Source organism: Meles meles, chromosome 3 (assembly GCF_922984935.1).
Source record: "Meles meles chromosome 3, mMelMel3.1 paternal haplotype, whole genome shotgun sequence".
NCBI classification, from domain to species: domain Eukaryota; kingdom Metazoa; phylum Chordata; class Mammalia; order Carnivora; family Mustelidae; genus Meles; species Meles meles.
The window spans coordinates 77,013,760-77,038,174 of record NC_060068.1 but is presented as its reverse complement, the minus strand read 5'-3'; the positions used below and the strand labels follow the sequence as shown (position 1 = coordinate 77,038,174).

The window sequence follows — 24,415 nt, the reverse complement described above, 5'->3', positions numbered from 1 at the left end:
GCCTCCCGGTGTATATATACATCATTTTCATGTTTTACCTCATTTACATCTTCCTGTATTCCTGAGGATTCTTCATATTGGTGTCTTTGCGTGGCCACACACATGCGTGTGCACACACACACATGCACACACAGTATCACATTAATATACCGCTTTTCCAGCTTTTCCCAAATAGTTGGATATATTCCAGGTTTTAGCATTAATAAGTGTTGTGGTACTAAACGTTGTTATACAGGGAGTTACTCTCCCTTTCAGGTCTGTATTGGCATATCTTCCCTACAGAAAGTAATGTTGGTATAGAGGGTCTGGTAACTTCCATGACTTCATGATTCATGACTTGACAGACTGCCAAAATGCAAGAAATCTGTGACTCATCATTTCACTACATCATTGGCAAAATATCTCTGCAACTTTTTTCTAAGTCCTGTGCCATTGTTGAGTTTTATTGTATTTATCACATCTTCCTATCTCGTGGAAAAGTAGTGTGGTTCTCTACTGATTTTAATTTATATTTCTATAATTATCAATGAGATTAATATTTTCTACCATTTCTCTTTCTTATCTGTTTATGCCAGATGGACATTGATTCATTGGAGCTATCCCTACAGATTAGGGAAATAAACATTTTTCTTCAAGTCATATTATGAATATGTTCCCCATTACTTTGTCATTTTATTTTTGTCCCTCTGTTTTGCTAGATCTTAATTTTTTTGTGACTTGATTTGAAGCCACCTGGCTAAATTACTGCACCATGTTACACTAATCACATATGGCTCTTATTTAAAATAATAAAGTGGTTTCTGAATATTGATACAATCCCAGTTTCATATAAAGAATTCAATACAAAAGTTAAGACTGGTTTTGCCAGATCTCTTTCTCTGAAGCTGTAATTTTTAGAAGTAACAATTGCTTGAATGATTAATTACACCTTTAGTTACACCAGGAAGGCCATAATTAACTGTTGGCACCTCCAACAAAACGAACAAATAGCTAATGGTCTTGACCAATAATGCTTCCCTTTTCATCTATTTATAGGGAAAAATTTGAGGCTAAAGATTTGACCATTCATTTCAATATAGTGCATTCATTTACACTTGTCTTCTTGTCATACATAATGGTGTATTAAACAGATTTTTCTGTAATTATGGGTATTAACTAAAATGCAGAATTAAAATTCACCTCTGAGCTTGGTTTGGGCAGATGTGTGAAAATGCACACCTTGTATAGACAAACCTATGACACTCTCACATGCTTTCTCCCTTAAAATAGCTCCTCTGGAATCAATAGGGAATTTTTTACTTTAACATGAAAAGGTAAATTAAAAGAGAAAAATTGAATCTAACCTTTCTTCTCACTACTTAGAAATGTTAGAAGGTAAAAAGGGTAGTGATAGATCACAGTAGACAAGTGGCCTTTGAACAGGTATGGCCTCAAGCAAGATCCTCCAAAGACCTTGCTGGAGCTGTCATTCTCGGCAATTGTCTAAGGGCCAGTTGCATCAAAATTACCTGGGGCTACTGTGAATATGCATGTCATTCTATTCTATTAATTTCTTTTTTAAAGAAAGATTTATTTACTTATTTATTTGAGAGAGCTCGAGAGGTGGGGAGGGTCAGAGGGAGAAGCAGGAGCAGGGAGCCCCGATGTGGGACTCGGTCCTGGGATTCCAGGATTATGACCTGGGCTGAAGGCAGGCAGTCGCTTAACCAACTGAGTCACCCAGGTGCCCTAATTATATTAATTTCAAGGTTTACCATAATTCACATAAATTCGACGTATCCTTAAAGATACGTGACACCTTGCTTATCGTGGTCCTTCTTGAATGAGTGAGCTGCATATATTTTCCCAGGGCTCAGTCCAAAATTATTTCCCCAACATAACTAGAAGACAGGCTTATATGGTCCTGAGTATATATACCATGCCTTCCAATATAAATATAGTCATACACTGATTATTATAGTGTGACTTTGTTATAGAAGAGAACCCTTTCTCCAGCGCAGCATCACTGAAAGTCCCTAATGGAAGTGAGATACAAAAAGAATACTCTTGTTGAAGTAGAGCTAGTGACCCAGAGCCCCCAAGAGTTCTGTTTGTCAACCGGTGTTGTCACTGGGGCCTGTCTGAGGACCCTCTCAGAAATAAGAATTTTTATTACATGGCCTTTGAGCTATGGCTCAGATTGCATGTAGGTTTAGATTTCCTGAAACTTGAGCGTAAGTGAAAAAAATTTTCTGTTGAAAATAATTTTAATGTTTCATACAGTAAATCAGGAAGAGTTATGAAGGAGCTATGACACTGGATAATGAGATGGTCAAAAGTAATCACATAAATCTCTTTTGGACCTAAAATATTTCTCTCAAGTTCCAATTCTGACAGTGCAGAGGACTGAGCCAATTTAGATCCCCTCTAGTTACAAAAACAGAAATGTTTAACATATAAAATCAGATAATAAAATTTTTTTAATACATTGGTGATATTTACAGATTGGTAATATTTTACAGAAATCTCTAGTTGTCAGAAATACCGAAGAAACTTAGAGCAGAAACCTTGTAAGCTGATGACCTAGAGACCTAGGAATGATTTTAGGTTGAGTATTGGTTCCAAGCCCGAGGGGTTTTAACTAAGGGGACTGAGGTAGCCTTGGGCCCCTTAAACCAATTAACCTCCCTATTTTAAGCCTGGATATTGGAAGGGTATCCCTTCTGTGAGATAAGAACTCAAAAAACTCTTCCCATTGGCCCCCAAAAGAAATAAGGAAGTTTGTCTTTGTCTTGGGTTCTTACTTTTTAAAAAAATTCTCCTTTGAAAGATAGGAATGTGTTTCTGACTTATGGATTTGAAATTTAAATGCATAATATTCACATGGTGTGAAAAATCCAAACCAAGGAATTAACATAAAAGCAAATTTGGGGACTGTTGAAATCCCAAGACTGCTTGGTAGAAGCAAACACAAAAGTCACTCTATTAGCAACACTTTACAGTTCAGTCCTCATGACAGTGTGTTCAAAATCAAAAATTACCAATCTTATAAGTAACTTATCTATCATGAGAGAGTCAGAAGACACAGTGAACAGCAGAATTAATATTGTTAGAACTTCAGATAATAGGGTGACAACTTGGAAAAGTCTATAAAATAAGAATGTTTAAAATATATTAAAGCCAGAAAGAGAGAGGAAGGAAGGACAGAAGGAAAGAAGGGAGGGAAGGAGGAAGGAAGGAAAAGGAAAAGATTATTATGTAAAAAGGACCAGGTTGATGTGTCGAAGAACCAAATAGAAAATCTAGATATAGAAACTATAATCCTAAATCATCCTAAGGCTCTTGTTTGTGTAACTATGCCATTTGCTTAAAATGTTAAAGGAAACTAAAGGAACATTGTTCATTTTCCACATTTCTCACCAAATACCATCTCTGTCCTCTCACTTCCTGCGTTGGTGACTCAAGCGGCATCCTTATTGTGCTTTAGAAACATTGAGAATGAAAAGAAGGCCACGGGGGTAAAGAATCACTTATCCTGTCTCTCTCTCTCCCTGTCTGTGTGTGAGTCCTGTCCCCACACAACACTCTTTGCCATGCCCCTCACCCTCCACCAATCAACCTCTTCACACCACTTAATTGCAGTTATTAATCACTACTCAGTATCCTAGTAACTGGAAATAAGTTTTGATTTTTAAAATGGCTTAAATCTTTTTTCATGTTCTGTTTTGTTCAAAGGGAAGTAATTCAAAATAAATCCTTCTCTAACCCTTCTTTAATTGCAAAGGGAATTTTTAACTTGATAAGGCATAAGTAAATAAGGCAGTGGAAATTAGCAAACGTTCTTGAATTTTCCTCCTAAAAAGAAAAGAGAAAAAAAGATGGACAGGTCTTAATGCATTCCAGAAGCAGGAGAAATTACACAATGTATCCTCATCAAATCAACATGGCACCAATAGAAACTGCTAGAGAAGCTAGGAAAGTGTGGGATGTGTTGGCAAAAAAACACCTTAGAAGCGGGCATAGAGCTTACTAGTGAGACAGAAGATGAGTTCCATCTGAGAAAGCCATCGTTTCTGCTCAGCCTGCCCCAGACCACCCTCAGGCAGAGAATGAATACAGCAGAGGCAATTACTGTCAGAAGGTATAAACCTCTCAAGTGGTGCAGCCACTGGCAGAGAATTGTGATGATGTGACTTTGGGGCCAGAGTCCTTAGGCAGTACAATCCAGGAGAACAGCTCCTATATCTCTCCTCAGGTGTTTGCCAGGTGTACAGTTTAGGTATCTGGGTACTGCATCTGTTGATTAATGTATAATGTATAATGTTTATGTGCTGCTGATGTGTTTGTGTGTGTGTGTGTGTGTGTACAGACAGAATGAGAAACTCAGCTTGTTTTTGTGGCTGTAGACAATTCTGAGACTCTATGATCTGCCTAGGTTTTCATGTGGGTTGAAATTGTTTGTTTTTTAATTTCACAGTGTGTGGACAATATACGGTGTAATGGTTTAATGACTATAGTATTTGAAGAGAATTCCAAAGTTACTGTGCCACATATGATTAAGTAAGTGTAATAATCCTTTCCCTTACATTTTAATCAAGTCGAATTGGTAGAGAACATAACGCCCTGCATAAAATATTGCTTCAGTAGGATTCTGCTTCATTTTTGTGACTATGTTTCTTGATAGTAATGTGATAATTCATGGTATGCTATTATAAATAATAAGACTATCAAAATGGTTTTTCAGATTCATGTTTATTGATTCATGGCCTAGAAAAATGTTTTTCATACTGTTACATATGCTTTCATTCAGGGCAAAAGCCTACTGAGATTTTCAAGTTCAATATGAAAAGTTGTGACAGCCAGATATACCCAGGGTCAGAGTCTGGGTCAAAGTATGGCATATTCTTCTGGCATCTTCCCAGTGGGTATGAATTGTATTACTCAGATTTGGTTATAGAGATATATTTAGATTTCAAAGACACGTGACATGAATCAGTTGGCCTTCCCATGGTACCGTCTACCATGCCTACGTGTGGATTTGCCTGTCTGTCATCATGCTCTCACTCTATTTTGTTAACAAAACATACCCTAGAATTTAAAGTGGCCAATAGGGAAATGGTAGTTTTCAATGAGAAATTATATCATTAACTATGTGCCATTGCTCTCTGTATTAATGCTTTTGTCTCTACATACTTTTTCAGTTATAAATTCCGAAATGGTTTCAGGAGTATTTTGAGATGACCAAATTGTTCCCTGTTCTCATTTTGTTTGTTTGTTTGTTTGTTTTTGCAATTCAATTCTAAGAATAAAATGTATTTTTGAGAGCAGACCTGTTCGATCTTTTAAAAAAAGTTACATGAAACTAAGAAAATATTTGTCTTCTATGCATTTTTAATGTGGTTTTTTTTTTAGATCTGAGCTGTTTGTGCTAAGGCAATAAATAACATTAATTTTCCTCTTCTGATAGGAAATTAGTGCTCTTAGCACCATCCCAACAGTACAGCTTTTAGAACTTCTTATTGTATCAGATGAAAGCAGAGTACATTGCACTAGTGCCGTAATTACTACAGAAATATAGAAACTGAGAAAGAATGACAGTATTTTAAATTACCGGTCAATTTTAAAAACATTTTAGGTAGAACTGTTTTAAGGCTCTAGGGCGAAGATTCCTTTAGCATTCAGTTTTTTTTTGTTTTTGACTTAGTCTAGTTTTTTTTTTTTTTTTTTAACCACATTAGTTAAAAATGTATGATGTTAAGATTAAGACCAGGTATGCAGTATTCAACCAAGAGGTCCAAATTGTGACTTAATTTTTAAATTCGCATCATTAGCTTAGAGTTAGTTTAATTTTCTACTATAGGATTATTATTTTAATATTTCACAAAATAGCATATGTTACTTTTGTTCATTTTTTAAAAGTAGTTTCTTGAAGGCTCGACAGCCATAAAAGTCCCAACCGCTTTAGAATGAGAATATGTAAATTGGACATTGCAGCCAAGTTATAAGCTCCTAAACCCTAGAACTACTTTACATATGCTGTACATACACTTTGTTGACTTTAAAAATGAATAAAGACACAAACTTTATTTTCGTGCCTAACTGGTTATGGCTGACGCCCAGAGGCATCTTCTGTCACCTATGATGTCTGTTTGACAACGTCCGTGTCCAGCCTTGCATGCGAAACTGCCTCACACACAGACCGCGACTTTCCTCTTTTGGGAGCACAGATGAGAGGAACTGCTCTCCTCCTAGGACGGAAACCTGTATCTTAGACTGTAAAGATTTTTGATTAGAGTCATGCTTATTTTGATGCCCATCTAGCCTATTCTGAATGTAATCCCAAGGCAGAGTGAAGTCTCATATATTTCTTCATTCCACTTTCCTCAGCCTTACTGAGCCTGATTTTCCTCAGTCAGAGGAAAGAGGATAATTTGGCAGTCTCTCTTCCTTCTGATAGTTCCCCTGTGGCCCTATTCTACCCTAAATTCTGATGAGCTCCTCCCTGTGCCTCTCCTTGGCCACATACCATGAAAAAAAAAAGATAACATTTTTTTCCCCTTATTGTGTCTTATTACTGACATGGTGTCACTGAGGAGGCACTCACTTCCCTTTAAAACTTAATTATAATAGGTGATTTGGGTTTCATGTCTCAAGATTGCTTTTTTAAGTTCGCCAAAAAAGGAGTTGTTATTGTCACAGGAGGCTTAAGTAATGCATTGTATCTCACTTGAGAGCCCCTTAGGAAATAAATACTGCATTCAGTGTAATAAAAGAAAATTAAATAATTTCATCATATTTAATTTATTTTCTTAAAAGGAAAATGTAATCATAATTTTGAAGGACAGTGGTATCATTAGTCAGTTTTATTTTAATTTAATGTTGCCACAACATAGTTTTTTCTTCCGGTGTTGTTGCTGTTTTTTAAGTAAGCTCCATGCCCGATGTGGGGCTAGAACTTATGACCCTGAGATTAAGAGTTGTATGCTCTGCCAACTGAGCAGCCAGGCACCCCATTTCTTCCAGTGTTTTGAGTAAAGTAATTAGAGTCAAAAGCTGCAAAGCTCAGAACTACTATTGGAATGCAAAATTATGATATTTATTAGGTGAAAATTCCCCTTTAAGTGATGCTTCCATTTTAGCATAGGGTAGGGTAAGGGTTGCTTCCTTTGAACAAGAGTCAACCTCACCTTTCTTAGAAAACGGAGATTTTTAATGGGAAAAGGATGGGGGAGAAAGTGATTACCTTGATCACCCATCTTCTGGACAGACTGATTGATTCATGAAAGTTCTTAAGTTCTTTCTCCTAATGAGAAAATTAAGAACCCTAAGAGTAAAGTTGATTAAGGGTCACATAGTGAGTGGAAAAAAGAACCCCACGCCATTTTCAAAGATCTCAAAAGATGCTCTTGTGTATTTTCGAGATCAATAAAGTGGCTAAAACGAACGGGCCACCCTTAGTTCCTCAGCAGGGGTAAGCTACTCATTTAAAATGCTCTTTCGAGCCTGCAAATGAAGTACTTCTGCCTGCACCCAGCATGCGTTGGGGTGGGAGGTTTCCAAGAGCAAGCTAAGAAAGTTATTGATTCCCTTTTATTTTAAAGAAAATAAATATATAATTTAAAATCCCTCGAAGTGCTGAAGGGGCTAATTCAGGGCACTCACAACAAGCGAGATGATTCTAAGCAAGCAGTTGCCTTACTGAACATTCCTGGCCCTGCAGTATGTCCTTTGATCAGTTGGTGAAATCCTGGACTTCACTGATGGCCTGTTCTGAGATAACTGCAGTGGAGGGGAACAAGGGATCTCAGAAGAGAATGCGAAAGCTCTGGGCAGTCCGCACAAAGGTGTGCATTTCTTTGAGCCCCATTTGGATTCAGTCTCTGCTTCCAGGCATCTCCCCTTACAAGCTTTGCCTCTCTGCTGGCCTCCTTTGCCCTTTCAGACAAATGTGCAAGTGAGGGCTGCTGTGTGAACCTTCCCGCTAGTGTTCTCATCCACCTGGGAAGGCTGCTCAGGCCCCAGGGGCATCCAGGAGGGTGAAGGAGCAGCCAGATGGGAGGTTTTACAGAATGAGAAAACAAAGAACACTGCAGGAGTGGGGGATGGGCAGGCAATGGTGGATACTGTTCAGGGGTAATCTCTTCCATTACTTTTTTTTTTTTTTTTAAGATTTTATTTATTTACTTGACACAGAGAGAGAGTGTCAGTGAGAGGAGGAACACAAGCAGGGGGAGTGGGAGAGGGAGAAGTAGGCTTCCGGCCGACAGGGAGCCTGATGCAGGGCTCCATCCCAGGACCCTGGGATCATGACCCGAGCCGAAGGCAGACACTTAACAACTGAGCCACCCAGGCATCCCATTATTACTTTTTTTTAAATGAAGATATTTCAGACACTATAAAAGATTGCAAAATAATGAAGACATAACATTTCACACAATTTGTGGATTAAACTGTACTACTCGGGCGCCTGGGTGGCTCAGTGGATTAAGCCGCTGCCTTCAGCTCAGGTCATGATCTCAGGGTCCTGGGATCCAGTTCCACATCAGGCTCTCTGCTTGGCAGGGAGCCTGCTTCCTCCTCTCTCTGCCTGCCTCTCTGCCTACTTGTGATCTCTCTGTCAAATAAATAAATAAAAAATCTTTAAAAAAAAAAAAAAAACTATGTTTAAACTGTACTACTCAAAAAAAGAGAGACTTAAACTCATTAATGAGCCAGGAAGAATGAAGTGAATTAAGCATTCAGTTGAAGAAGTTAGAAAAAGAATGACAAAATAAACTGTAAGAAAGTGTGGGAAGAAAATAAGACAAGCACAGACACGAATATGTTAAAATATAGAAAAACTGTAGAATTGTTCAAAGAGCCAGCTCTAAAGGGAAAAATACCTAATAACATAACCTTTTGGTCAGTTTAGTTAAAATAGTTTTAAAAAAAAAGATGGGGTGGGGGAACAAATGTACAAAATTAGAATTGAGGGAAAAAATAACCACAGATACAGCAGTGATATCTGTAGCTCCCTCTCCCCTCTACCCATCTGTGGGAAAAACATCACCCATTACTTATTGAGCGTTCTTCTGACATGCTGATTTAAGGACATAAGCAATGCCCCTCCTAAACAGGACATTTGGTTTCTTTTCTCTAATAAAACATGATGGAGCTAGACAGAGAGAAGTGCAGGATAGCAGAAATGTCCCACCCCAAACATGCTACTTGGGCGTATTGATTGACCTATAGGCACTTAAAAAAACAGCAAATGCAGGGAGAAACGTTCTCTGAACTCCTCTTATTTGCCTAAAGACAGATCCTCCAAAAGGCACTCAGATGTCATAAATCCCCTCCCTGAGAATTTCGTCAACCAGGGAGGATTGAATTTATTGTAGGGGAAAAGACTAGAAGTCAACCCCTCGCCTAGACGAACTGTCCCAAATTATCATACCTCCCATCTAGTCTCCTAGGGGTCCATTCATCTTTCCTAAAAATCATTTTCTCTTCTCTAAGAGGCCTACCCGCCTTGCCCCCACCCATTTTCCCTATTAAGATGGTATTGAAGCCTGAATTCTAAGCCACCTCTGGGAGTTGCTTATTTTTCCCTGGGCATCTCCCATGTGTACATGAGGTATGCATGTTAATAAACTTCTGTTTGTTTTTCTCTTCCTAATCTGTCTTCTATTACAAGAGTCTCAGCCAAGAACTCAGAAAGGTAGAGGGAAAATAATTTTTCTTCCCCTACAGAAGGAATCCACAGAGTGAAATGAATTATTCTTACCGTCTCCACAATTAATTCTGACCTTCCTAAATTATAATGATGTAGTTGATGTTTTTATAGCCCTGCCTTCTTGCATGTAATAAGTCATTTCAACATCTTTTATCAAATATGATGGGAAGCACTCATACAAGTTTGTGTCTCTGAATACTGAAATACTCAGTGGCTGAGAGGAAGCCATGTCCCGGTTTTGTTCTTATGTTCCTGCTTTGTGTGTAGGTCTGATGCCCGTCTTCATAAAGATGACATTGACATTTGCTTCAGTAAAACACTCAACTCCTGCAAAGTGCCCCAGATCCGCTATGCCAGTGTGGAGCGCCTCCTGGAGCGGCTGACAGACTTGCGGTTTCTTAGTATTGATTTCCTCAACACCTTTCTGCACACCTATCGTATTTTCACTACGGCAGCTGTGGTGCTGGCAAAACTTTCCGATATATACAAGAGGCCTTTTACCTCCATCCCTGTCAGGTAGGCTCTAGACTTGCCTGTCATGGAAGTTGGCCCTGCTGGTGCCTGGGTCTCCATGCAGCTAAGCAGACATTCTGCAGAGCTGCTCCTACAGGATTGGCTCACCTGGGAACTTGGCCTGCCTGTAGAGGGGCAGGGGTTAGAGTTCACAGATGGTTCCCATGGAAGAAGTTGAGAACCCTAGCGTCCCCAACTCATCTTTGCTTCCTCCGTGATTATTTGGAAGCTAACTCTATTGTCTTAGGCTTTCCTTTTTTTTTTTTAAACGCTTGTGCTTTTCAAACTTGAACATGTATTAAGAATCACCCAGGGGTCTTGTTAAATTGCGGACTGTGATTTAGCATATCTGGAGTGCAGCCTGAGTTCTGCATTTCTGACAGGCTCCCCAGAGATACCAGTGCTACTGGTCTTTGGGTCACAGTTGAGTAAGCAAGGGTTTAGACAAGGCCTAAAATTTGTCTATATTCCTTCAGCAAGTGTGTGGTATATAGGTAGCATTTAAATGAAGGAAATCCAGCAACGGAAGTGTGATGATATTGTGGCCTTTTAGTGTAGGGAGCATGTTCTGAATGATAATCAGGGGAATCGTCTTTACTTGGCTATCATCTGTCAATAGCTTCTGCTCTTATTTTTAGGTCATTAGAACTGTTTTTTGCTACCAGCCAGAACAACAGAGGTGAACATTTGGTGGATGGCAAATCCCCACGCTTGTGTCGCAAATTTTCTTCCCCACCGCCACTGGCTGTGTCCAGGACGTCCTCCCCAGTGAGGGCCAGAAAGCTGTCCTTGACTTCTCCGTTAAACTCAAGGATAGGAGCTTTGGACCTGACCACCTGCTCAGCATCCAGCAGTCCTACCACCACCCACAGCCCTGCTGCATCCCCACCACCGCACACTGGCAAAGTACCATTGGATCTCAGCAGAGGTCTTCCTTCTCCAGAACAAAGCCCGGGATCTATAGAGGAGTCTCTAGATAACCCCCGCATGGATCTGTGTAACAAGCTAAAACGAAGTATTCAAAGAGGTATTATCCACCTGCCACACCCTGTGTTTGCTGGCCACCTGCTTCCCCACCATTCCTTCTGGAACCCTAGATCCCTTTCTTTATAGCTTTCCTACTCCTCTGTTGAAAGTAGAATGAATACAATGGCTAGTTAGAAGGGGCAGTGTGTGTAGGTCACTCTAGCCTATGTGCAAAGGAGGGCAAAGTTAGCTGTCCTGGGGTCTTCTACAGTAAAAGGCTAATTGTAGTCAGCTATGTATGGAAGAACAACATTATCTGAACAGTATTACTGGAAGGTTCTTCGTGGGATTTGGTTAAGGCTGGTTGGGTAATGATACTTTGTGTAGAGGTAGGAAGTGGGCCCCCTCTTCTGGGAACTTGGGCCCCAGAGCCTTCTCCCCTGGTGTCTGCCGTGAACTCCCATACTGCTTCCAGCCTCCCCTGCTGAGGATGACCCAGACTGGAAGCATTAAGAAGGCTTCTTCAGTTTGGTTACCAAGGCAATGCTTCATATTACAACAGAGGTAGAGGGGAAATAATGAAATTCGAGATGGTGTTCATTGTCCATGACAGTCCAAATGTTTTGTTTTTTTTTTTGAAAAAGGTGAATTAGATATGTTTTCCTGATTAAATTCTCTGATTTTCTGTGGCACTTAGATTAAAATCTGTTTTCCCTCACAAGACCTTAAGATACTATGAGACTTAGATCTTGTCTCTATTTCTAGCCCCTGTTTCCATCATGCCCCTCACCCTGCCTACTAGACGCAGTGACGGGGATTGCATTTTTTTTATCTCAGAAATGGCTCAGTCATTTCTACCTCAGGGCCTTTGCACTAGTTCTTCCTCCTGCCTGGATGTGTAAGTTTCATAAGATCAGCAACGTTGTCTGTCTTGTTCATCTCTGTACTCTCTGTGCCTTGGCCAGTGCCTAGTAGGTGGTTAATTTTGTTAAATGAATGAGTCAAATGAAACATTCTATTAACTAAGCAAGGATCTTGTGTCCTGTCTACCTTGCCTTTTGCAGCTCAGTACAAAGTAGGGGTTATAGAAGGTGACTTTTGTTGCTTTAATGTTTCTGTGGTGAAAATAAAAAAGGTTTCACAGCAAAATTAGCAAAGAGCTTTTTTTTTTTTTGCTGTATGATAACCGATTTATTTATTGATGACATAAAAAAATTGGGTGTTCAGTCAAAGTGTCCAAATTTCAAGGGCAATCACCCAGATGGAAGCAGGGACCATTGCTTCTCTACCTGGTTGAAGCGCCTAGCTTCACATAATTTAAAAATAAGCCTCCTGGTTGAAGAACTTGATGGAATTTTAACTGGATGGTTGTCATCATCAAAAGTAGCACCCTTTTAAACAAGAAATGTTTTAAATTGACAAGTTAGCAACTAAGGAGGAGGAAAGGAGGAAGATAATTAAAAAGTCATTAGAACAACAAGCTTTAGTAGAGTCATGATGGATTCTTCTCAGGAATAATGAGGCAGCACGCAAGCTGACAAGTACATTTGGTGTTCCATCCAGCATCAGCCTGGGAACCTCTGTGGAAAGAGTGACTTAGGGAAGCTTATCACAGACCTCCCCCATGGGGCAGGGTGCCCTGGGAAGTACAGGAATTTCCCAGAATATGGGAAGATCTGTTCCCTCCTTTAATTGGAGTGCAATGAATAGAAGTCTGGGTCTAAGTCTGGATTCTTGTGTTATTTTGAGTTAAGAGAGCTTTAAGAGTAAGCATGTTAGTGTCAGACATTCTTTGGCTTTGAGGTTGGTCTGAACTCATGTCATGGTTCTAGAGGTCCTCAATCAAGCTGCCCATTGCCCATCATGGCTAATTCTTCCTCTTAACTTGTTGCAGATTTTGACATTGCTCACCAAGTTCCCTGATTCTGGTCTTCAACACCCAAGCCCAGAGTATGTAGTGATGGTCTAATGTCATATAAAACCTGTTTGCCCTACTATCTGGGATGGAGATGTGGTCACTGGTAGGAATCAGTAGTTTTTCGCCTTGGTTCAAGTTAGACTCAGGGAGACCAAAAAAAAAAAAAAAAAAAAAAAAGAGAGAGAGAGAGAGAGAAAGAACTGGATTAAGCTCCAAAGAACACTGACAAAGTCTGCTAGAGACTAGTTGGTGCAGATGTTGGACTGATGTACAATCATTGTGGTCACAGCTCTTGGCAACTGGAGAGTTTGTCATGTGTCGACATTAATCATTTATGACTGGCAGCCAAAGATGGAGAAAACCTATGAATAATGGTGTGGTGAAAATATTAGGTTCTCAGGGGCACCTGGGTGGCTCAGTTGGTTGAACATCCAACTCTTAGTTTCTCAGCTCAGGTCATGTTCTCTGGGCTGTTGAGAGTTGCACACTTAACCAACTGAGCCACCCCAGGTGTCCCTGTACATTGATTTTATACCTGTGACTTTGCTGAATTCATGTATCAGTTCTAGCAATTTTTTGGTAGGCTGTTTCGGGTCTTCTATGTAGACTATCATGTTGTCTGCAAATAGTGAGTTTGACCTTTTCCTTGCTGATTTGGGTGCTTATTATTTCTTTTTGTTGTCTGATTGCTGAGGCTAAGACTTCTAGTACTATGTTCAATAGTAATGGCTAGAGTGAACGTACCTGTCTTTTTCCTAACTGAAGAGGGAAAAGCTCTGTTTTTTTCCCGTTGAGGATGATATTAGCTGTGGGTCTTTCATATATGGCCTGTATGATGTTAAGATATGTTCCGTCTATACCTACTTCATTGAAGGTTTTTATCAAGAATGGGTGCTGTATTTTGTCAAATACATTTTTTGCATCTATTGAAAGATCATATGGTTCTTATCCTTTCTTTTATTAATGTGGTGTATCACTTTGATTGATTTGTGAATATTGAACCACCCCTTCAGCCCAACAATAAATTCCACTTGATCGAAGTGAATAATTCTTTTAATGTACCATTGGATTCAATTTGCTGGTATCTTGTTGAGAATTTTTGCATCAGTGTTCTTCATGAATATTGACCTGTAATTTTCCTTTTCCTAGGATCTTTGTCTGGTTTTGGAATCAAGGCAATGCTAGCCTTGTAGAATGAATTTGAAGGTTTTCTTTCCATTTCTATTTTTTGGAACGGTTTGAGAAGAATAGATATTAACTCTTTAAATGTCTGGTAGAATTCCCCGGAGAAGCCATCTGGCCCTGGACTCTTGTCTGTTGGGAGATTTTTGATTATTGATTCAATTTCTTTACTGGTTATGTGTCTGTTTAGGTTTTCTGTTTCTTCCTGTTTCAGTTTTGCTAGTTTGTATGTCTCTAGGAATTTGTCCATTTCTTCTAGATTACCTAGTTTGCTGGCATATAATTTTCATAATAGTCTCATAATTATTTGTATTTCTGTGGCATTTGTTGTGACCTCTCCTCTTTCTTTCCTTATTTTATTTATTTGGGTCCTTTCTCATTTTTTTTTTTTTTGTAAGTCTGGCTAGGGGTTAATTAATTTTATTAATTCTTTCAAAGAACCAGGTCTTAGTTTTGTTAATCTGTTCTACTCTTTTTTCCCCCCTTTAGTTCTGTATCACTTTTGTCTGCTGTAATCTTTATTATTTCCCTTCTTCTGCTGGCTTTATGTTTTATTTGCTGTTCTTTTTCTAGCTCCTTCAGGGGTAAAGTTAGGTTGTGTATTTAAGACTTTTCTAGCTTTTTGAGGTAGGCCTGTATTGCATTTTACTGCCCTTCTTAGGACTGCATTTGCTGTATCTCAAAGGTTTGGGACTGTTACGTTTTTATTTCCATTTGCTTCCTTGTACTTTTTTCATTTCGTCTTTAATGTTCTGGTTACCCCATTCATTCTTTACTAGGTTGTTCTTTAACCTCCGTGTATTTGTGGTCTTTCCAAATTTTTTTCTTGTGGTTGACTTCAAGTTTTAGTGTTGTGGTTGAAAATATGCATGCTTCGATCTCAGTCTTTTTGTATGTGTTATGTTGAGGGCTGATTTGTGACCCAGTGTGTGATCTATTTTGGAGAATGTCCCATGTGCACTCAAAAAGAATGTCTATTCTGCCACTTTAGGATGAAATGCTCTGAATGTATCTGTTAAGTCCATCTGGTCCAGTGTGTCATTCAAAGCCATTGTTACCTTGTTGATCTTCTGCTGAGATGATCTATTCATTGCTATAAGTAGGGTGTTAAAATGCCCTACTATTATTGTATTGTTATCAATGTGTTTCTTTATATTTGTTATTCATTGATTCGTATATATAGGTGTTCCCAAATTGGGGGGCATAAATATTTACTGTTGTTAGGTCTTTTTGATGGACAGACCCCTTAATTATGATAATGCCTTCATCTCTTGTTACAGTCTTTGATTTAAAATCTAGTTTGATATAAATATGGGTGCTCTGGCTTTCTTTTGATGTGCATTAGCATGATAGAGGGTTCTTCATCTCCTTTACATCTTTATTTCTTTTCCCTTTCTGTAGCTGTTTTCTTATTATTTTTAATGTATTTACTTGCCATCCTGTTTCTATTTGTTCCTAACAAGTAGTAAAGGTGGTAGTTCAAACAGGAACATGGAACAGCTGGATTAAAAGTAAAATGAATAAGGAAATCAGGTAATGGAGAAAAACTGTATGAGGCCAAGCGTATGGTTAGTGAACAGTGAACACAATACTGTGTGGTCTTTTGTAGTTCCTAGAGTCGCCCTGGTTTGGGTTCAGAAAATAATCAATTCTGTGATTCATATGAAACCTAAAAAGATACTGGTGTACAGGTGTATCTTTTCTTCCTTTGAGAACAATTTATCCTATGAATTCCCAGAAAGGAAATGCTGTGAGTAGAAAGCTCAGAATTCACACTGGAGACTGGGGAGCTCTGGCATTTTTCTGAAGAGGTAAAACAGGAAGCATAGATTTTTCTTTTATTTTGCATTGGTAGATGGGTAATACTGGTCATGAATAGGCCTAAGAAAGTCATGGATAAAGCACTTCACTTCAGCATCAGTCTGACAGGTTCTGTGTGTGTGTGTGTGTGTGTACATGATGTCTCTAGGAGCCAAGAGTGCTGCTGTGTTAACTCTGTTGTCTAGTCTCGAAAATTCTAATTGGCAAAGAAAAGGGAGACACTGATCTGTCTTTAATTTGAAAGATGTTTGCATGTGCTTTGCATAATGTTAACACTTAAAACAGTTGGCAAACTTGAATAAGAATTCTATGCCAACAGTTTATACATTTTTGGCTTTTCACTTCAGGATACAACTCTGTACAACCTCATTAGGTAATACCGGCTTCCTCCATTGGGTCCCTACTGAGGCCAGAGGTCTCTCTCCCAGCTGACCTGCTAGACAGTGTCAGGGCACACCGTGCGAAAAATGCTAGTCACCTTTGTCCAGTTTTATTGTCACTGCACTGCTAATGCCAGGCTTGCAGTATTTCCTGGCAAGAAAACTTCAAATGACATAAAGAGGAAGAAGAGAAATAGGAGCTATCCCTCCAAGTGAGCAAAATGATGAACCTTGGAGGGGAAATGAAGACCCTTTATTCCCTGACCCCATCCAGTCTCCCCTGCCTCCCCTATCTGCCCCAGGCTTGTCTTATTCATTAAGCCCTGCTTTCTTCCTAGCAGGCAGGCCCCACCTTCTTCCACCCTGGATTTTCCTTAGAAGTGCACATCTCAGCCCAGCTCACTTCCGTATGCCACCCAATAGTGAGCTCTCCACAAAAATCCAGCCAGTGGCAGGCAAGCAAGGGAAGGCACAGGGCCGCTGCCTGTATTGGGGTCTCTCACCACACCCGCCAGTGTGCCCTTGGGTCCCTGCTGTGCAAGCCAGCCTAAGTGTTGCTGCACAGCCTGCATCACCGGTGTCTGTTTCTGTGTTCTTAGCTTGAAAATTGCCTGCCTGTGGGCTGAAAGTGCTCCCAATTTTAGCATTTGTTTTGAGCCCACATCTGCCTACTCATCCTGAAAGCAAAGCTGTTTGCATGGAACTTGATTGAAAGCGAACATGCCAGAAGGAAATGCTGCTTGTCCCCCACCCTGCTGGCAGGGTTTCTTCTCTCTGTAGCTGCCTCTGTTTGCTTACAGTGTTATTCTTTGCTTTCCTGTTCTTTTAGGAGATATTCAAGGCCTGACCGTCTCTCTCACTGGGAAGTTTTTCGGGTTCAGTGTAATTGTTGATGAAATGATTTTTTCATTTGCCTCAGAGGATTGAATGGTTGAATCAGCCCAAGGACACATGTATTTGATATTCTGCTTGCTCTTGCAGAGCAGATGCCTTCCATTACAGAATTTTGAGGGAGTTATTTAGAAAATAATAAAACTAACAGCTAAGCATGAATTTTTTGTCTGTATTCTGCATCACTGCCAGCTTTACTGTAATTATGTCATTCAGGGAAAGAGCCTAACCGGTTCCCTTCCCTGGCCCCTTTGTGTTGCCGAAGAGCCAGATCGTGGCAGTGGCTCTATTTGCAAGGAAGTAAATCACATGCAAGAAGTCATTAGGTATTTTTGGAAGGGTTTATTGAGTGAAATCTTGAATGGAATGACAAAGGGAGCAGGGCCGAGCGCAGTCCTGCTGACAGGGGTCATGGAAAGTTAGTAGAGGAGACAGAGTTGTTACAAGTTAATGAAAAGCCCAAGGGGAAAAAATATACAAGAGGATTGGTGGAAATGTATGAATTTTTGGTTGTGCTTTTTCCGTGAAAGAACGTACGCGGGGTTGTAGTCTTAGCTGGTTAATAAGCCAGTGCGAGTGGTACAGAGACATCATCAGTAGTAGCCCAAGGTGACCCTAGAGTAATGTGTCTTTTATTCATGAGACCTTAGCTGCAGTGAAAAGGCTCAGACGATCTCAAGCTTTCCCCATGGTTCATTCTAAAAATTTCCACTTGCCTCCTGCTGATCTGTAGCTTTAGATCAGGGCTGTCCAACAGAACTCTCTGGGAGGATGGAAACGCTCTCTGTCTCTGCCATCCTGTACTGTGACCACCAGCCACATTTGGTACTGAGTGCTTGAAATATGGCTAGTGCAAGTAAGGAACTGAAATAGTAATTTAATTCAGTTAGTTTTCATTTAAATTTACTTAGTCACATTTGGCTAATGCTACCATATTGGACAGGGCAGCTCTGGACCCTTAGGAGTCCCCAGAGCTTCTTTTTTTTGGTGGGGAGGTGGGGGGGTGGCACACTGATAGAGATTCAAACTTCAGTTGGCGTAAGAATTAGTGAAGTCCCAATTTTGATCCCAGTTTGATTTACAATCTGGGAGTGTCCTTCTTGCCCTACTCTTCTGGTGGGTAGGGAACCCAGAGCACATCCCCTGTTGTTTTGAACATCTGCTGTTGTGTTGGGCAGAAAGGACTGAGTACAGCTAGACAGGCTCAGCAGGGTCAGCGAGACAGGGATAAAGAAGACACTGCACTGAGATTTAGTGACACTGCACTCTGCTAGGAGGAATGACTTGATTTCATATTAAAGCCCTTTAAAAATGTAGACTAGTCTGGAAGTCGGTTATCCATAATAGACCTTTGTGTTTCTGTGTATACTACTGACAAGAACATCTTGAATTCACGGCCTGATTGTTAAAATTCCCGATGTTTCCAAGCAGCCGTCCTAGAGTCTGCACCTGTGGACCGAGCAGGAGTGGAAAGTTCCCCAGTGGCAGACAGCACGGATCTTTCACCTTGCCGATCACCGTCCACTCCTCAGCACCTCCGCTATCGTCAGCCTGTAGGTAAGCTCAGGAGACGCAAAAATATAAACGCAAAAGGTAGTTTCTAGCTTCTGAATCTTTCTTTTGCCTGTTGCATTCCCAAAATATTTTTTAATCTGTTACAAAAATTGGTTGGAAGGAAACAATGTGACTGTCAAGTAGAGGAGAAGTAAATGATTAGAAAATATGTCATTAGTGTAACTAATACTGATCTTGCCCCATCACTGCACGGCACTCTGTGGAGTAACATGAATCAAGAAGCTTGTTCTTAGGGCACCTGGGTAGCTCAGTGGGTTAAGCCTCTGCCTTCAGCTCAGGTCATGATCTCAGGGTCCTGGGATCGAGTCCCACATAGGGCTCTCTGCTCAGCGGGGAGCCTGCTTCCCTCTCTCTCTGCCTGCCTCTTTGCCTACTTGTGATCTCTCTCTCTCTCTGTCAAATAAATAAATAAAATATTAAAAAAAAAAAAAAAGCTTGTTCTTAGAGGATGGCTGTTTGAAGAATCATTATTGCTCATGTGGCAAAAAACTGGTGTATTTTCTATAGTTAGGAAACTTATAAAGCATTACCCATAATTTGTTATAGAACATATGAAATATGCTCTAATTAGAGGAAAAACCGTCAGAGTGAAAGGTAGAAATCTTTTATCTTCCCATTGTTCAAATAAAAAAATCCAAATAACAGTTGTTTTTTGAAACATTTTTACAGTGGTTTGCCATTAGGGTATTCATTCAGATGATTTTCTATTATGAATTATAAACTTTAAACACTTTTTAAATCCTAGAAATATTTATTTATTTATTTTTCCTTTATTTCTTTTCAGAGTAACAGTATTCATTGTTTTTGCACCACACCCAGTGCTCCATGCAACACATGCCCTCCCTAATATCCATCACCTTGTTCCCGCAACCTCCCAACCCCCGCCCCTTCAAGACCCTCAGGTTGTTTTTCAGAGTCTATAGTCTCTCATGGTTCACCTCCCCTTCCAATTTCCCTCAACTCCCTTTCCTCTCCATCTCCCCATGTCCTCCATGTTCTTTGTTATGCTCCACAAATAAGTGAAGCCATATGATACTTGACTCTCTCTGCTTGACTTATTTCACTCAGCATAATCTCTTCCAGTCTCGTCCATGTTGATACAAAAGTCGGGTATTCATCCTTTCTGATGGAGGCATAATACTCCATAGTGTATATGGACAACATCTTCCTTATCCATTTGTCTGTTGAAGGGTATCTTGGTTCTTTTGACAGTTTGACGACCGTGGCCATTGCTGCTATAAACATTGGGGTACAGATGGCCCTTCTTTTCACTACATCTGTATCTTTGGGGTAAATACCCAGCAGTGCAATTGCAGGGTCGTAGGGAAGCTCTATTTTTAATTTCTTGAGGAATCTCCACAGTGTTCTCCAAAGTGGCTGTACCAACTTGCATTCCCACCAACAGTGTAAGAGTAAACCCTAGAAATATTTAAAAACAAATTAAACAGATGTGTTAATCCTTACATTCTTCTTTACTAATCAAAAACAAAAACACAACAGTTGGTTTTGAATTGTTTTGTTTTTTTTTCTCCTCAAGTTATTTTAAGCTACAAGAGAAAACTATTCAGTTATGAAACCAAACTCCCCCAAGTAATCCAAGTAAAATGTAAAGATTTTTAGGCTTTCATAAACCTGCTTTAAGTAGAACAATTTGGCAAAAGGCTCCACATGGCCATTCATTTGTAGCCTTGTCCAAGTGGTAGTAGTTGTTGTCTTGCAGTTAGCTCCAAGAGAAGCTAACCTGGGTCAGGCTGTTGTCAGAAGACTCACTGGGGACTGGGAGGAACAAGATGATGGAGGAGTAGGAGACGTAAATTTCATGTGGTCCCAGGGATTCAACTAGATAGTTACCAACCATTCTGAATACCTACAAACTCAACAGGAGATCTAAGAAAAGAAGAGCAGCAAGTATATGAACAGAAAAGCAACCACTTTCTGGAAGGTAGGATGTGCGGAGAAGTGAATCTGAAGTGATATTTGAGAAGATAGATCCCAGCGGCGAGGGAGCCTCTGTCAGCCAGCTCCGGCAAGCAGTACAGCACCAGAGCACAAAATCAGAACTTTTAGAAGTCTGCACCACTTAGGGACATCACTCCAGAGGCTACGCAGGGGTGGAGCTCTCTTGGGCACAGGTGGTCTCAGGTCCCGTGGGGTCACAGAAAGACTGCGGGTGCCAGAGTGTGGCAGAGCTCCCACGTATCAGAGATGAGAAGCTGGCTGCAGAGACGGAGCCAAGAAGAGGGCTCTTAGCTCAGAGTTACCTCAAACTGTGATCCAAGGCACAGTCAGACCACACTTTGAGCAGGGACCCCATAAGTGACAAATCTGGGGAGACTCACCTTCCTCCTCTGGGAAGAGTGGCATGGGAGTGCAGTACAGGAATCTGCTGGGTTTAGAGACTCCAAAGAGGGCCATGTGCCAGAGATAGAAATGCTTGGTCACAGTCTGGGTGAGCACAGAGTGTGGCTGGAGACCAGGGAGAGAGGAGGGATTTATTGCTTTTCTCTGAGGGCGCACTGAGGAGTGGGACCCTGAGCTCTCAGCTCCTCAGGGGCCAGAGATTAAGGAGCTGCCATTTTCACTCTCCTCCTCCAAACCTTATGGAAAGCTTTCAAGGAACAAAAGCTCCTGAAAGGGAACTGAGCAAATTACTTAGCCTGGCCCCTGGCAAGGCGGTGCAGTTCCTCCTCAGGCAAAGACATTTGAGAATCACTGCAACAGGCCCCTCCCCCAGAAGATCAGCAAGAACATCCAGCCAAGACCAAGTTTACTGATCAATGAGAACTGTAAAACACCAGTGCTAGGGGAATACAGTACATGGAATTCATGGCTATTTCCCCCATGATTCTTTAGGTTTTTGAAGTTAATTTTAAAAATTTTCTTTATTTTCTTCTTTTTCCATTTTTTTAAAAAAATTTCTTCTTTCCTATTTTAATCAACATCTTACTCTTATCAATTTTTTTTGAAATTGTTTTAAATTATCATTTTCATAGTCATATTCTATCCCTTCATTGTATTTAACCTTATTTTTGTATATATATTTATTTTTCTTTCTTTAAAATTTCGAGATAAAGTTTCTTCTAACAGACTAAAATATACCCTAAATCTAGTGCATGACTTTGTTATAGTCTCTCCCCAATCACATTCTCTCCTTTTTAATTTTTTAAAATTTTTTTCTTCCTTTTTTCCACCAACTTCTTGTTTTATCAATTGCTTTTCAAAAATCTTTTTTAATTTTCAACTTTACAGTCACCCTTCATTGTATTTACCCTTATTTTTGTATATATATAAAAGTTTTTCTTTCTTGAAAATTTTGGGAGACCATTTCTTCTAACAGACCAAAATACACCCAAAATCTAGTGTGTGGCTCTGTTCTATTCGCCAGCTTGATCATATTCTTTTTTCCTTTTCTTTTTACTCATTTATTTATTTTTCTTTCTTTCCCCCCAAGTTTTGGGTCTCTTTTGATTTGTGTAGTGTATATTTTTCTGGGGTCATTGTTACCCTTTTAGCACTTTGTTCTCTCATTGATCTATTCTTCTCTGGACAAAATGACAAAATGGAAAAACTCACCTCAAAATAAAAGAGCAAGAGGCAGACCTAATCAATATGGACATGAGTAAGATGTCAGAACCACAGTTCAGAACGACAATTATAAAGATACTAGCTGGGCTTGAAAAAAGCGTAGAAGATACTAGAAAAATCCCTTTCTCGAGGAATAAAAGAACTAAAATCCAGTCAAGTTGAAATCAAGACAGCTATTGATGAGGTACAATAAAAAATGTAAACTAACTGCTAGTTAGTTTCTCTCTCATCACTTCTATATCACTAATTCTCTCAAAAGAGAGAATTAGTGATATAGAAGGCCAAATGATGGAGAATAAAGCAGATGAGAAAAAGAGAGACAACTACTGGATCACAAGGGGAGAAGTCGAGAGATAAGTGATACCATAAGATGAAACAATATTAGAATAATTGGGATCCCAGAAGAAGAAGAAAGAGAGAGGAGGGCAGAAGGTATATTGGAGCAAATTATAGCAGAGAACTTCCCTAATTTAGGGAAGGAAATAGGCATCAAAATCCAGGAGGCACAGAGAATGCCCCTCAAAACCAATAAAAATAGGTCCACACCCTGTCATCTAATAGTAAAACCTACAAATCTCAGAGACAAAGAGAAAATCCTGAAAGCAGCTTGGGACAAGAGGTCTGTAACCTATAACAGTAGAAATATTAGATTGGTAGAAATATTAGATTGGCAGCAGACCTATCCACAGAGACCTGGCAGTCCAGAAAGGACTGTCACTAAACGAGAAAAATATGCAGCCAAGAATACTATAGTCAGCCAGTATTATTATACTGTTATAATATTATACATATGATATATGTATATTATATGTATTATATTATACTGTTATATTATTATCTATTATACTATGGACAGCCAGGCTGTCACTGAAAATAGAAGGAGAGATAAAGCTTCCAGGACAAACAAAAATGAAAAGATTTTGCAAACACCAAACCAGCCTTACAGGAAATATTGAAAGGGGTCCTCTAAAGCAATGAAAGAGCCTAAAAATAACATAGACTAGAAAGGAGCAGAGACAATACACAGTAACAGTTACCTTACAGGCAATACAATGACAGTAAATTCATATCTTTCAATAGTTACCCTGAATATAAATGGGCTAAATGCCCCAATCAGAAGACACAGGGTATCAGAATGGATTAAAAAAAAGCAAGACCCATCAATATACTGTCTGCCAGAGACTCATCTTAGACCCAAGGATACCTTCAGATTTAGAGTGAGGGGGTGGAAAATGATTTACCATGCTAATGAACATCAAAAGGAAGCTGGAGTGGCAATCCTTATATCAGACAAATTGTAGATTTTTAAACCAAAGACTATAATAAGAGAAGAGGAAGGACGCTATATTGTATTTAAAGGGTCTGTCCAACAATAGATCTAACAATTTTAAATATCTAAAGAAACACATTGACAATAACACAATAATAATAGGGGACTTTAGCAGCCCCCTCACTGAATGGACTGATCATCTAAGCAAAGATAAACAAAGAAATAAAGGACTTAAATGACACACTGGATCAGATGGACATCACAGATTTATTCAGGTATATTTCATCCCAAAGCAATAGAATACACATTCTCCTCTAGTGCACATGAAACATTCTCCAGAATAGATCACATCCTGGGTCACAAATCAGGGCTCTGCCGGTACCAAAAGATTGGGATCATTCCCTGCATATTTTCAGACCACAGTGCTTTGAAACTAGAACTCAGTCACAAGAGAAAATTGGGAAAGAACTCAAATACATGGAGACTAAAGAGCATCATACTAAGGAATGTATGGGTCAACCAGGAAATTAAAGAAGAATTTGAAAAATTCATAGAAACAAATGAAAATGAAAACACAACTGTTCAAAATCTTTGGGACACAGCAACGGTAGTCGTGAGAGGAA

At 39.7% G+C, this 24,415-nt stretch overlaps 1 protein-coding gene across 1 annotated transcript in view; it reads left to right on the top strand.

Moving 5' to 3' along the window:
• Positions 1–24,415, top strand: part of RASGRF2 (Ras protein specific guanine nucleotide releasing factor 2) — a 257,001-nt gene that overhangs the window by 134,748 nt on the left and 97,838 nt on the right. Inside the window, exons 13-16 of the mRNA XM_046000008.1 lie at positions 4,457–4,539; positions 9,959–10,207; positions 10,843–11,231; positions 18,794–18,919. Coding sequence (XP_045855964.1) covers positions 4,457–4,539; positions 9,959–10,207; positions 10,843–11,231; positions 18,794–18,919 — 847 coding nt within the window. The remainder of the gene's footprint in view (positions 1–4,456; positions 4,540–9,958; positions 10,208–10,842; positions 11,232–18,793; positions 18,920–24,415) is intronic.